The 14192-nt window shown below is 59.4% G+C and overlaps 1 protein-coding gene and 1 long non-coding RNA gene across 2 annotated transcripts; one reads left to right on the plus strand and one right to left on the minus strand.

Moving 5' to 3' along the window:
* The first annotated feature begins 344 nt into the window (after positions 1 to 344).
* BAK1 (BCL2 antagonist/killer 1) lies at positions 345 to 13652 on the plus strand. Its single transcript, XM_032710924.1, has 6 exons — positions 345 to 439; positions 4093 to 4212; positions 7321 to 7456; positions 7575 to 7718; positions 10276 to 10456; positions 10869 to 13652. Exons 2-6 carry the CDS (start codon positions 4125 to 4127, stop codon positions 10968 to 10970), a joined length of 651 nt encoding a protein of 216 aa, XP_032566815.1. The 5' UTR covers positions 345 to 439; positions 4093 to 4124; the 3' UTR covers positions 10971 to 13652.
* LOC116798455 lies at positions 5614 to 8298 on the minus strand. The gene is made up of 2 exons (XR_004360896.1): positions 8081 to 8298; positions 5614 to 5830 (listed from the first exon to the last, which is right to left on the minus strand). It is a non-coding gene; the product is annotated as an uncharacterized LOC116798455 (long non-coding RNA).
* Positions 13653 to 14192: the final 540 nt, after the last annotated feature.

Here is a 14192-nt window from a genome sequence, read left to right on the forward strand (position 1 = left end):
GCCGAAGGTTCCCGGGCAGCACGACGAGCAGAGCGCCGGGATGGGACGGGGTGTGCGGTGCCATCCCCGCAGCGCGGGGCAGCCCCCAAACCCCGCACCTCGCTGAGCCGCGCAGTGTCCCGCGGCCGGGCGGTGCCTCAGGTTCCCCTGGAGCCCCCCGAGGAGCCCCTGAGCCCCCCGAGGAGCCCCCCCGGTGCTCGGCCCTGCCCCGCGTCGGGGTTGGTGCCTCTAGAGGGAGCTGAGCCGGAGCCGCCCGCGTCTATGGTCCGGGGCTGGGTTTCTACTTGTTTTTTTTTTTTTTTTCCTCTTCTTCTTTTCCCTCCTCCTCCCCGGCCCCGCTCGCTTCCTTTCCCCGCGCCGCGCTCCGGGCAGGAGGCAGGAAGGGAGGCGGCGGGATGGAGCGGCTCCCGGCCGGGATGCGGTAGCGCCCCGGGACACGGTGAGTCGCGGGGGAACCCCCTCGCCCCCTCCCCAGGCTCTCCCGGAATGGGTTATCTCTGTTCTCCGGGCCCGGCTGGGACGGGCAGGGATGCACCGGCAGCCGCAGGGACTCCTCGGGGGATCCCGGGGGCGGGAGGGGTGACAGAGCCGGGGCCGCATCCCGGGACAGGGATAAAGAGCGCGGTGCTACCTCGGCAGCCGCGGCTGGGCGGACAACGGCCGGGCCGGGGCTGGAGGTCCCGCCCAGGGCGGATCGCTGCCCTGGAGAGGGAATTTCTCCTTTTTTAACCGTATTTTCCCCAGTTGGGTTTTTTTCCCGCCTCGCGAGGCCGCGGCCGTGACAGCCACGCCCGACATCCCTGTGCGCGGCATCCCCGAGGGGACAGCGGGGACAGCGCTGGGCAGAGCTGTGCCCCGCCGAGGGGGTGACACCCGTCCCGCCCCACCGAGGGGGTGACACCCGTCCCGCCCCACCGAGGGGGTGACACCCGTCCCGCCCCGCCGAGGAGGGGGTGACACCCGTCCCGCCCCGCCGAGGAGGGGGTGACACCCGTCCCGCCCCACCGAGGGGGTGACACCCGTCCCGCCACGCCGAGGAGGGGGTGACACCCGTCCTGCCACGCCGCGGCCTCGGACACGGCACGTGTGGCCGTGCTGTCCCCGCGGGGACCTCCGGACACAGGTGCTCGGGCGTGGGGGGACCGTGGCTGCCGTGGCTGCCTCTGCTGGGGTCGTCTGCCCTCCCTGGGGCCGCCAAACCGGGCAGACTGACCTGTTTGCTGTGCCGGGGCAGGCGGGGGGAGCGGGCCTGGCTCCGTGCTGGCCGGGCAGGGCTGGCAGCGGGCACGGGGCCCCGCGGGGTGTCTGTCCCGGGGAGGGGTTGCTGCCCCGCACGCTGTGATGGAATCTCTCCCATGGCCCAGGGCCAGACCCGCGGAAGGCTCGTCCCAGAGGATGCTCCGTGCATTTCCTGGAGCAGGATCTTCACACCGTGTCAGGGGCAGACTTCGGAGCCCCCTGGCCGGGCTTGGCCACAGGGGCTGTGCTCCCTCTCTGGGCCAACCCTGCCACCTTCCCTGCACCCAGGGCCCGGGAACTTTCCTTTGGAGGAAAGTTTCACCCTCGAGGTCTTCTCTTCTTAAAGGCCTCTGACACATTTCCTGTGTGTCTTTGTAGCACACTCACCACTTCATCCAACTTCATCCTCCAAAGGAAAGTGGGGATTTTTTCCTCCAAAGGAAAGTTGGATGCAGTGGTGGGTGTGCTATAAAGACACACAGGAAATGTGTCAGAGGCCTTTAAGAAGAGGAGACGAGGGTGAAATGAGAAACAGTTGGAGGCAAAGGTCTTTATTTTATTGGGGAAGGCTGGTGGGTTCCGGGAAGGCTCATTCTTTGCATGGCATGTGCTCTTTAATAAAGATAAGGGCCCTGTGCCACCTTGGAAGTGTAGCTAAACCCACACCTCAGGTGCTGGCTGCTGCTCTTAACATTTTGCAGCCTCCTACAAGACCAAAACACCTTGCAGAGTGGATCAGACCTTGCTCTCAGTGACCTGCAGCTTCCCCAAAACCCTCCCTTGAGCCCTGTCTCGAGTCCTGGAGAGTTTTCATTTCCTGCAGCCCTGGGCTGTCTCTGGGTCTGTGGGTGTCATTTCCTGCCTCACACCCTTCCCTGCTCTCAGGACGAGGGCGGAATGGGGCACATCGAGGGGGCTGGGAGGCAGGAGGGGCAGCAGCACTCTGGGTCCTGGAGGGGATGGTCTGAGACACTTTGCCCCCAGCAGAGGTGGGCAGAGAGCTGTGCTGGGCATTCACAGGTTGGCAGCAGTGGCAGTTTGGTGTGGGCAGAGGTTGGGGACCGACAGCGCTGCCGGTCCCAGGAGTGTGTGAGCACGAGGCTGCAGAGGGTTGTGTCACGAGAGAAGAGAAGGGAGCACTGCAAGAACCCAGGAGGAAACCGAAAACGAAAGTTCTCACGGGGTTCAAAGGGTTGGCCAAATGCAAGCTTGAAAATCATGAGTCATCTGCGTCTGGGTGCTGGGCCCCTCACAGTGAGCAGGGCTGCACCAAAAAGCCTCTGTCACATGTGCTGAGGTGTGGGTCGGTGTCAGACACAGCCCACACAGCCCACTGTCCCTACAGACCCAGCTGTGAAAGCTCCAGAGGCAGCTGCACTCATTGGATGCACCCACGCCCTCCCCAGCATCCCGTCCCGCCTGGGCTGTGGCACTGTGGGATAACAGTGGGAATTCCCACTGTTCCAGAGAGCTGCTGCCAGGCTGCTCCCCCCGAGCAGCACCGAGCCCTGCCAGGGCAGGGGCTCAGCCACAGCCTTGCTGGGCCCACCCAGGGACTGGGATGGCAGTGGAGGAAGCACCCGAGGCGTCCTCAGTGGAGGAGGGGATGGGCACCTGCATCCCCTCCAGACACTCCCTGAGCTCTCTGCATCATCCCAGAGCAGGGAGTCCTGTGATTCTATGATTCCAAGAGCAAGGAGAGAGGCAGCTCTGGAGCCTGGGTCTCTGCTGATCTGGGCAAGTGGGAGCCAGCTCTCTCCCAAGATCTGCTCTTGGTCTCAGCTGATGATCCTCATCATTTTTTCGTCGTTTTTTCGTCCATCCTTGGATGGGGATGTTTGAGCTTGGGGAGGAAAAGGGAAATCCATTCCTCCTGTCCTCAGAAGCATGTAGGAAAAAAACTCATCTCCACTGTGTGTCACCACGGCTTGGGCTCCCAAGCAGCTCTGTGATTCCAGCCCCCATCCCACTGGAGTGCAGGCTGTACTTCCCATTACTGCTGGCAGCCTCCATCTATTTTTTCTTCTGAGCAATCTTCAGTGAGCTTGACCCACGTGTTGCACTTCTTGATGTAGGTGGTTATTTATCCATACCCAGCACTTTCTTTATTTAAATTTCTGGGTGTCAATGTCATGAATTTTATCTTATTCGTGAGTTCAGACCTGCTGCAAATCAGGAAACCCATTAGTTCAGCCCTGCAGAAGTCTGGCCTGGGAACACACACTGGCATGTCAGACTGCAGGCAAGGAGCTGCTGTGATCCCTGTTAATCCTGACTGGAACTGTGTGGCCTCTCTCCTTTCTCTGCAAACCCTGGTGCTGAGGGTGAAGGAGCTGCCCCAAGCCCTGAACTGCAGGTCTGGGTTTAGGACACCGGTGAACTTCAGGGGCAGGATGGGCCGTGCGGGTGGTTCTCATGGAATTTCCTCTCAGCCCCGGGTGAAGCCCTGCAGGTGCACTGTGCTCTGGGCTCAGGAAGCGTGGTGCTGCATCATTTCAGGGCAGAAAGAGCTGCTGCAGCCCACACCACTCACAGAGAGGGAAGGAACCTGTTTCCGGCAAAAGCGGGAGGAAGCGTGGTAGGGAGTTATCCTTTTTTGGCAAATGACATCAGTGATAAAGGGTCTCAAAGAGGAGAAATCCAGTGCAGTCAAAGGACTAAGCAGAATTCTTTCGTAGGTAGAGTGAGGAATGAGTGTGCCAGGCAGGGAGGAGCCAGGGCTCTGGCAGAGATAATGACAGCGTTCCCACTCCTCCGAGCGCTTCCCCGGGCTGTGAGGGGCCGAGGGGCCACAGGGCTCCAGGGTCCTGCCAGCTGCTCAGGCCACTCACTGACCCCACCATCGTGTTCCAGGTGACGCTGACATTCCCAAGCATCCCCCTGCAATGGCCTCAGGGAACGATGGTGACCCACCACGGGCCCCTGGACGCCGGGGCAGCGGCGGGCGCAGGTTGTCCCAGGAGCTCAACCCAGGTAAGGAGCTGCTGGGACCTTCAGGGGGTGAAGGAGTTTAAACCCTTTATTTATTTTTTTTCATTCCCTGCTGTGTGCTTTGCTAAGACGGGATTTCCTTCCTCCAGGGCCCTTTGCAAGGCTGGGATAACAAATCTGTGATACCTTGCTGAACTGAACTGGGAGAGCACGTGCTCGGTGCTTTCGGGAGATGCCAGGCTGGACAGGGCTGGAGGCAAACTGGTCTAGTGGAAGGTGTCCCTGCCCACGGCAGGGGGTTGGAACTGGGCGAGATTTAAGGTCCCTTCTCACCCAAACCAGTCAAGGATTCTGTGCTTGGCATCAGATTAGTGTGGTGGAAGCAAGGTGGGATTGAAGGGCACGGAGAGAACAGTGTGCAGGGAGCTGCTGGACAGGACACGCTGGTGTCTGGGGTGTTGTTTACTTTCCCTTCCCTGAGAGAGCAGGAGGTGCTTGGTGTCTGAATCCCAGAGGAAAGCACACCCTGGTCTTGGGCACTTGCTCTCAGGGTCTGTCCCTGCAGGTGACACCAGCTCTCCTGGGCCTGGCAGAGCTGAGGGATGAGCTGCAGCCCACCAGGAGTGAGTCAGTCTGTCCGTGTGTGAGCCCAGCCCAGACTGTGCCACAGCATTTCACACTGATGGGTGTGAAAAACTGGGAATGGGGCCAAAAGGAACCTGGGAAAACCCTCAGCTCCTGTTTCATCCCCAAATGATAAAATGCTGCTGTGGAACACGGTGACTCCTTGACCTGTTGTGCAGGTGAGATGTGAACCAGCTGAGTCAGCTCTGCCCATACCAGGGACTGGGAGCTGCCCCGAACCCTTTGGGTGCCTGACAGTGCTGTGTGTGCTCTGGTATTGCCTGGTCTCCTGTCCACCTCAGAGTCCCATTTCTGCCAGATCCTGTGATTACACTGGAAGGAAAAATACCCCATCCTTCCCCATGTTGAAGTCCAGGAGGATGAAAATACCCAAACAGGAGCATTGTTTGCATGTGCTGGTTTCCTGTTGAGGAAAATGAGATGCTGAAGTGAAAACCAGTGAGAGGGTCAGGCCCTGAGCTCTGACCACGCTGGGTCACAGTCACAGTTCTTGTTTGCTTGCAGGCACTTAAGGGCCATCCTTGCATCTCTCTGCCTCCCAAAACTCAGGAGGTTCCTCTGGAATTTGGAGGATTCCAGAGGAATCCTGCATGCCTCTTAGGCAGAAGCCTTGTGGGCTCCAGTGGCAGCAGGAATGTGCAGCTTTCACCAGCACGTGCTGTGGGATTGCAGGGTGGAAGGAGGCTTTTGTCACAGGGGTTGAGCCTGGATTTCATTTGGGGTTCTGTTTGCTTATCTTTGGATGCAGAAGAGATTTATCTGCTGCTCAAGGATTTGCTTTGGCATCATTGTGAGCCCTTGTCTGTTCTCCTGTCCTTGTGTTACTAAAAATAGTACCTGGGGTAATTAAACCAGGGATTTTTTGGTGCACCAATTTCCTCTTCTGTCTGGCTGTGTGTTTACCCTCCTCTCCCTGAAACTCTGAGTCAGTCGCTTTCGTTTTCTCAGGGGAGCCTTCACGGGCTCCTCTGCTTCCCAGAAGGTGACATTTGTTTGCCAGCAAATAAACCCGTTTCTGCAAAACAAAAAACAACCCCCTGAAAACACAGCGACGGGGTTTGTCACTTCCCTTCCCTCTGTTTACCCAACCTGGAGTCGGTGTAACCTGAGCATGACAAGCCCTGTCCTGTCCCCACACCCTCTGGGGCACGAGATGGCACCAGCCAGAAAAACCCTCCAGGGAGGGCAGTGGTGTGTTGGGGGGACCTGGGTACGGGGTCTGTGGGGCAGCATGGCCAGGACAGCTGTGTCCAATGGCCAGGTCCTCACTTCCCAGCCCCGGGACATTGCTCAGGCAGGAACATCTCAGGTTGGAAATGCAGATCCCAGTTGCTGCAGAGCTGCTTGGCCAGTCTGGATATGCTGGGATGCTGGGATGGGGTTTTAGCTGGGTTGGCTGCAGTGAGCTGCACTGCTGGACCCGCTGTCACCAGCCTGGCAGGACAATCCCCCAAAACCTCAGTTCTGCAGGATCCTCCACTCCTGACCTGCCCTCAAGCAGCACCTTGACCTGGCTTTGCACCCCAGTTGTGCCTGTGAATCTCCACCCTGAGGGCGATGCTCTGCCAAAGGAGCCGAGCTCTGACCCAGCCCCAGCACTCCTGTCCCCTTCAAACTTTTATGCTGGAAAAGACACTGGGAAGAGCAGTGTTAGTGCTCCCTCAGGGCCAGCTCCCCGAGCCTGTGGGGTGGCTCTGCAGGGCTGACACTTGTTTGGGAGCTGCTGCCCCAGCCCACAGGGATTCTGGAGCCACCGAAACTGAGCTCTGATCCAAGACATCCCGTGACAGAGCAGGGAATTTCCCCAGAGCCATGGGACGTGTGTGATAAGGTATCAGTCACCACGGGGCCAAAACGCCTGGCCAGGGGCTCCCTGCTCCAGAGGGGCAGGTCCTGGGCACATCCCTGGGCAGGGTGGGCACAGGGACACGTGTGGGGCTGGAGGAGGTTGTTTGGGCACAGGGACATATGTGGGACTGGAGGAGGTCGTTTGGGCACAGGGACACGTGTGGGGCTGGAGCCATCACAGACACATGCACACGGGGGGACAGCACTTGTTCCTGTCACACAAGGGCACAGCCCTCGGTGATGCTGAAACCCAGGATTGTTTGCTGAGGGCTGATGGGCAGCACCAGGCTGAGCTTCGCCTCCAGTCCGAGCTGGGATCTGAGATTCCTGAATTGTTTGTGCTGAGCAATGTCCTTATCAAGAGGTGGGAGAGCTGCCAAGTGCTCCAACATCTGGTTTGTGTTGTGACAGTCCCAGGGCTGCCTCTTGCCGAAACTGGATTCCAAAGGTGGGCTGTGCCCCCAGGAGCACGACTGGCTTCAAAATTATTTTTCTGAGGCCTAATTTCTGTTGGGTCTTTTTTGGGTTTACTGCAAAAGGCTGGTGTTAATACAAATGGCACAAATTTAGGTTGAAAATGAGGGAATGGTCTCTTTCCAGTTGGGAAAGGGGGACGATGAGCTTCTCCCTTGACTTTTCTCCCTCCTGTGTCTGTAGAAGCCCGAGTGGCAGCGGAGGCAGAGGAGGTGTTTCGGAGCTATGCCTGGTACCGCTACCGGCAGGAGAGGGAGGAGAGAGGGGCGGAGGTGCCCCCGGACCCGGAGATCGAGCAAATCCAGCAGGACCTGGAGAGGTAAATCCCTGGTACCAACCCCGTGCACGTCCCTCGGCCCATCCCGAGCCAGGCCCCGCTGCAGAGCCCCCCCCCCCCAGTCCTGCTCGGCCACACTGACCCCGTGTTCCCTCGGCAGCACCGGGACCCAGGTGGGGCAGCGCTTGGCCATCATCGGGGACGACATTTACAGGCGCTACGACGCCGAGTTCCGCACCATGCTGGACACCCTGCAGCCCACGGCGGGCAACGCCTACGAGCACTTCACCAAGATCGCCTCCAGGTAAGGCCCTGGCAGGTGGAGCCTTCTCCTGGAGCACAGCAGGGAAGGGGGGTCAGATGGGTGTGGTGCTGTTGGTCAAACCCTCTCCCCCTCTCTGGCTCTGTCTTAGCACAGAGGGACTGTCCCAGCACACAGGGATGGTCCCAGCACACAAAGTGTGTCCCAGCACACAGGTTCTGTCTCAGCACACAGGGATGGTCCCAGCACACAGGGACTGTCCCAGCACACAGGCTCTGTCCATTCAAGCTTCACCCACTGTCCCTGGGCTGAGCTCCCAGTGAGCCCACCCTGACTGTTTCTGTTTCCTGCCTGTCTGCTCCTCCTCCTGTGCCTTGCTAGGACAGTCTTCCCCTGACAGGCACCTCAGTCCTTGCAGGAGCTGACCGGGGTCAGGCAGTCTGGGGGATGTGCCCGTGCATCCGTAGCCAAGTGAATGTCCTGGTGCCCCTTCAGGGGCACAACCAGCCCTGGGCCAAGGCAGAACTGCTGCTGGTCCTGCTGCTGCCTGCTCCAGGCTGGGACATCCCGAGGAGTCTGGCTGCCAGAGGCACAAATGCAGCCACAGGATGTGGGGAGGGAACAGTTCTCACTGCCTTTGGTGTGGTCACAGAAGTCAAGGAATCACAGGATGGTTTGGGTTGGGAGGGACCTTGAAGATCATCTCATTCCAACCCCCCTCCATGGGCAGGGATGCCACCCACTAGATCAGGCTGCTCAGGGCCACATCCAGCCTGGTCCACATGGAGCAGGGATCCCTCAGGATGGGGGATCCTCCACAGGCTGGCAGAGTTTGTACAGGTACTGCACACCCAGCTCCCCCTCCCAAAGCTCAGCCACAGGTGAGTGAGGGACAGACCTGCAGTGCCTGAGGTACAGCTCCGACTGAGGTGGCAGCCAGGGCTGCAGTGCCCACCCCGTGTGGCTGCAGGGACACCAGGACACTGCACACTCCGTGCTCTGCCCAGGCTCGTGCAGGAGGCAGAGGCAGGAGGGTTCTCTGTGTTCCCATGGCTCCTCTGAGCACCCCTGGCTCTGCACAGCCCCCTCTCGGTGTTTGTGTCTAACTGCTTCTCTTCTGTCCTTTTCCTGCTCCCCTGCCCGGGAAGCCGCGCTGGCTGAGGCGGTAACGCACTCAGGTAAATTAACCCCTGTCCCTCTCCCTGTGCTCCTGTTCTCTGCTCCCTCAGGGGCTCTAACTCCCCTCTCCCTCCGTACCTGTGCCAAGGCTCTGCAGGGAGCAGTGCAGGCACCACCAGAACAGGGCAGCAGGTTGAAACACAGGGCCTCAGTCTACTCTCTTTTTTATTTTTTATTCCCTTCTCGCTTGCTTTGCTGGAAACCAGGAAAAACACCTTCAAAACCCAGTCTAGATAAATCAGTGTCAAACCTGCCCTCAGCAGCCAAACCCTGGAGTAGACACATTTGGGAGCCTCTTCCAGCCACAAGAACACCATGTCTTTGTGGCTGGGATGAGCCTCAAGGACTGGTGCAGCATCCCCAGCCCTGCAACCACAGAATCCCAGAACTGTTTGAGTTGGAAAAGCCCTCTAAGGTCATTAAGTACAACTATTCCCCCAGCACCGCCAAAACCACCATTAAACCACGTCCCCAAGTGCCACATCCATGTGGCTTTTAAATCTATCCAGGGATGGTGACTCCACCACTGCCCTGTGCCAGGGCTGGACAACCCTTTCAGTGAAAAAACACTCCCCAGTATCCAACCTGAACCTCCCCTGGTGCAGCTCTGGGGCCGTTTCCTCTCATCCTGCCCGCACCGCTCGAGCTCCCGCGGGCTGGGCGGCTCCGGGACGGCTCCGGGTGCTGAGCTGGGGATCTGAGCTGGGGATCTGAGCTGGGGATCTGAGCTGGGGATCTGAGCTGGGGATCTGAACTGGGGGATCTGAACTGGGGATCTGAGCTGGGGATCTGAACTGGGGATCTGAACTGGGGGATCTGAACTGGGGATCTGAACTGGGGGATCTGAGCTGGGGATCTGAGCTGGGGGATCTGAGCTGGGGATCTGAGCTGGGGATCTGAGCTGGGGATCTGAGCTGGGGATCTGAGCTGGGGATCTGAGCTGGGGGATCTGAGCTGGGGGATCTGAGCTGGGGATCTGAGCTGGGGGATCTGAGCTGGGGATCTGAGCAGGAGGATCTGAGCAGGAGGATCTGAGCTGGGGATCTGAGCTGGGGGATCTGAGCTGGGGATCTGAGCTGGGGATCTGAGCTGGGGATCTGAGCTGGGGGATCTGAGCTGGGGGATCTGAGCTGGGGATCTGAGCTGGGGGATCTGAGCTGGGGATCTGAGCAGGAGGATCTGAGCAGGAGGATCTGAGCTGGGGATCTGAGCTGGGGATCTGAGCTGGGGGATCTGAGCTGGGGGATCTGAGCTGGGGATCTGAACTGGGGATCTGAACTGGGGATCTGAGCTGGGGATCTGAGCTGGGGGATCTGAGCTGGGGGATCTGAGCAGGAGGATCTGAGCTGGGGGATCTGAGCTGGGGATCTGAGCTGGGGGATCTGAGCAGGGACTCAGCACCCCTTGGGCTCTGTTCCAGCCTCTTCGAGAGCGGCATCAACTGGGGCCGAGTGATCGCCCTGCTGAGCTTCGGGTACCGCATGGCCATGCACGTGTTCCAGCACGGCCTCACCGGCTTCCTGCGCCGCATCGCCCGCTACGTCGTGGAGTTCATGGTGCAGCACCGGATCACCCGCTGGATCGCCCAGCAGGGAGGATGGGTGAGCAGGGCAGGGGCTGCCGGGGGGCTCCGGGGGGAGCAGGAGCTGTGCCAGGGGGCTGGGGGTTCCTGGGGGAGCAGGGGCTGTGCCAGGGGTCTGGGGGTCTCTGGGGGGAGCAGGAGCTGTGCCGGGGGCTCCTGGGGGGTCTCTAGGGGAGCAGGGGCTGTGCCGAGGGTCTGGGGGTCTCTGGGGGAGCAGGGGCTGTCCTGCTGGCCTGGGGATCTCCTGGGGGAGCAGGGCAGGGGCTACTGGGGGGCTTGGGGGGCTCCGGGGGGAGCAGGAGCTGTTCCAGGGGGCTGGGGGTCTCTACGGGAGCAGGGGCTGTGCTGGGGGTCTGGGGGGTCTCTGGGGGCTCAGGCAGCACAGCAGCCCGGCTCCAGCAGGACTGACCCTGGTCTCTGCTCCCTGCCAGGTGGCTGTGCTGGACCTGGACAATGTTTACATGAAGTACATGCTGGTGGTGGCCCTGATCGTGGTGGGGCACTTGGTGGTACGACGCTTCTTCAGGCTCTGAGGGGGGCAGGGCTGGGGGGTCCGGCCCAGAGCTCTCTCCGTTCTCTGCTCTGTCTCCCAGGAGAGGGGGATTCGAGGAGCCCCCGAGAGAGAGGTGGTTGGACCCCCTCCCACCACAGGGCCCGGGGTCTCTGCATCCCCAGGAGACACGGAGGGTTGGGGGGGGCTCCTCTTTGTTGTCTTTTTGGTGCCTCAACGAGCTGCTGAGGATGGGGCCTGACTGTGCTGGGGCATTGCTGGGACCCCCAGGTCCTCAGGAGGAGCAGAGGTGTGATGGCAATGCCTCTGTGTGTGTGTGTGTGTGTGTGTGTGTGTGTGTAGGGTCTCATGCACCCCTGGGGCAGGTGCAGAGCCCCCCATTGCTGACAGCCCCAGCCCAGACCCCCCCTGTGTTTGAGCCCTGGCTGCTACAGTTGGTCTGTAAGCCCATGTGGGGCTGCTTCACCTCCCCTCTGCTCCTGAGCCCAGGACTTGAGCCTTCTCCAGCTTTTTAACAGACACCCTGACCTCTTTCTATAGGAACACTCCTCCTGCCCCTCCTCTGGCAGCATTTCCCTACCCCAGCCCGGGCCTGGAGCCCTGCAGCTCCCCAGGGCTCAGGGGGTGCAGGGCTGGGGTGCAGCCTCACAGCCCCCCCGAGCTCAGGGGCTCTGTGCTGACTCCCCTGGGAAGCACCAGCAGGTTCCCAAACACTAAAAGCCTGTGGGTGCTCTCTGGTGGGGACAGGGGGGTTTTCCTGCCCACCCACCAGTTCTGCTGGGGGTCACTCAGCGGGTGCTGGCACAGGAGCAGCCCAGCTGTGACCAGTTGTCCTCCCTGGCTGTCAGTGGGGGGCACTGGGGCTGCATCCCACCCCCGGCTGCCCCAGGGCAGGGCAGTGACTTGACCTTGTTCCACTCCTGGTGATGCTTGAGTGGGATTTTTAGGGGAGGGAGGGAAGCTCCACTCTCCCATCCCCAAAGCTCCCTGACTTTTGCAGAACAGGGAGTTTAAGCTGGTTACTCCATGAGCTCAGAGGCAGGAACCTCCCTGCTGTCCCTGGCAGCTCCCTCCTCTCCCCTTGCAGCTGCCCAGGCTGAGCAGGACCAGCCTTAATTTTTTAACACTCACCCCCCTCCTGCCTCTTTTTAACCAAATAGCAAACTTTTTAACCTGCTTCCGTATCAAGGTCCTTCTCAGCTCATCATTTTGCTCCTATCCCTGCAGTATCCCTTTCCCTGGTGGAATGCTCTTGTCTGTGCTTAATAGAAAGGCATTAAAATATTGACTCTGTTATTCCTCTCTCTCTGTTTTGGTGCTTGCCCAGCCCTGAGCAGCCCAGCCTGGCTCTCCTGGGCCCTCGGGGCTCATTTGTCCCCTTGCAAGTGCATTTCTTTGCATTTTTCCACACACAACTTCATTTCCCATCGTGCCACCCCTTCTCCCAGCCTGAGATTTCAAGTCCAAGACTCTTCTCTGCTGTGAACCAGCCTAACCAGTATGAGCTGCAGTTCCCACCCTCCTCCTCACCTCCTTTTTGGGTGCAAACACCACCAGATGGAGCCTTTTTGCCACGATGAAAATGAGCAACTAATCGTTATTTCCCTTTTCTCCCAATCAGCCACTCTGTTGGCAAATCATCGTCCTCCAGGCTGGTTCTCTGCTCGGGTTGTGTCTCCAGAAGGACTTTTTGGACGTCCTTGGAAAAAAACCCAGCACATCAGTTTTTATTCACTACTTCAGACCCACTCCCGGAACTCTAACAGACTGGGGAGAGCTTTTGCTGCTCATAATTTATTTTCATTTCCCAGAAAAAGTGTTTCCCCTTGCAAACCAAATGCAGCTGTGTGGCCATCAGGCTTCAAATAAAGAATATTTTTCATATTTATGGTAGAGGATTGAGCCTTAGTGAAGTCTGGGATACCGGGACAGAGAAGGGAACTTTTAACTGGGTGCAGTGCAAAGAGAAATTTCCATTTTATGCGTTTTCTCAGGGGATTTGCAGGGAGGATTGTCTCAGGACCTCAGTGCATCACCTCCCTCTGCTCTCACCTCTCCCAGCCTTCCCAGCACTGGTTAACTAGTGGAAAAAAGCTTGAACTGGGACTGTGGGACTGGTGTGTGGTGCTGTGTCCTGTCACAGCCCCAGGTGCCCCGTGGCTCCTGGTGCCTCTCTGCCAAAGGAAGAGTCTCATTTACTGAGCCTTTTTAAATCTCACCATCTTCCAACTCCTTCCCTCTGGGTGGAGGAATCTGCCCGAGCTGCTGCTCAGAACCTCCTCTCCCTGCAGCCCTTCCTCACCCCGGGAGGTTTTCCCTGTGTTTGAACCCACACTGTCCCTGTCAGCTCTGGTTCCTCCTCCCTTGTTCCAGTGTCCCCACAGCTCCTTCCCAGCCCTGCAGGAGGGGACAGGGTGTGTGACAGTAAAGGACACTTGGCACTGGCTCTGGAGGGGAGGGACAGGTACATTCACCTTCTTTTCCCAGGGGGAGAGGAGAGGCAGACAGGTTCTCCCAGCAGCAGCAGGGAGGTGGGGAAGGAGCTGTGTGCAGGTCACCTTTGAAGGGCAGCAAAGGGGCTGTGTGGGACACGGTGGGCTGCTTTTATCTGAAAAACAAAACATTTCTCTCACCAATATTCTGTATTTTAAATTATGTAATGTATATATCTCAAAATAAAAATGGTACCTTGAGTGCAAACTCATCTCCTGGCCGTGTGTGGGGTTTTCTTCCAGAGGCTTCCAGGAGCTGTGCTCTGGCTCTGGGGGGCTCCTGGGGGACGGTGCTTTGGCAGCTCTGCCTGGGCTGGGGCAGCTGGGCCCGTGTCCCTCATCCCTGAGCCCCCCAGACACTGCCCAGCTCTGCCCCCTCACCCCGAGCTGCCCCCAGCACTGCTGCCTCCCCCCTGCAGCCCCACGGCCCCTTTGGGGCTGGGGAACCTCCCAGTGCAGCCCAGAGTGTGCTGTGGTGGGAGGCACCAGGGCAGGGCAGGGCTGTGTCCATCCCTCCTGTGTCCATCCCTCCTGTGTCCATCCCTCCTGTGTCCATCCCTCCTGGCTGCTGAACGTGGAGGATCCTTCCAGAGCCTTCCACTCCCTCCCTCCGTCCAGGTCTGTTCAGGAGGATGGAGAGCAGGGCAGTGTTTGGGGGGGCTGTGGGGCTGTGCTGGGGCAGAGGTGGCTGCACAGAGGGGTGGCCCTGCTGTCCCCAGGCAGGACAGCTCAGTGCCATCGCTCTGGGATGG

The sequence above is a fragment of the Chiroxiphia lanceolata genome, chromosome 25 (genome assembly GCF_009829145.1).
Source record: "Chiroxiphia lanceolata isolate bChiLan1 chromosome 25, bChiLan1.pri, whole genome shotgun sequence".
In the NCBI taxonomy this organism is placed as follows: Eukaryota; Metazoa; Chordata; class Aves; order Passeriformes; family Pipridae; genus Chiroxiphia; species Chiroxiphia lanceolata.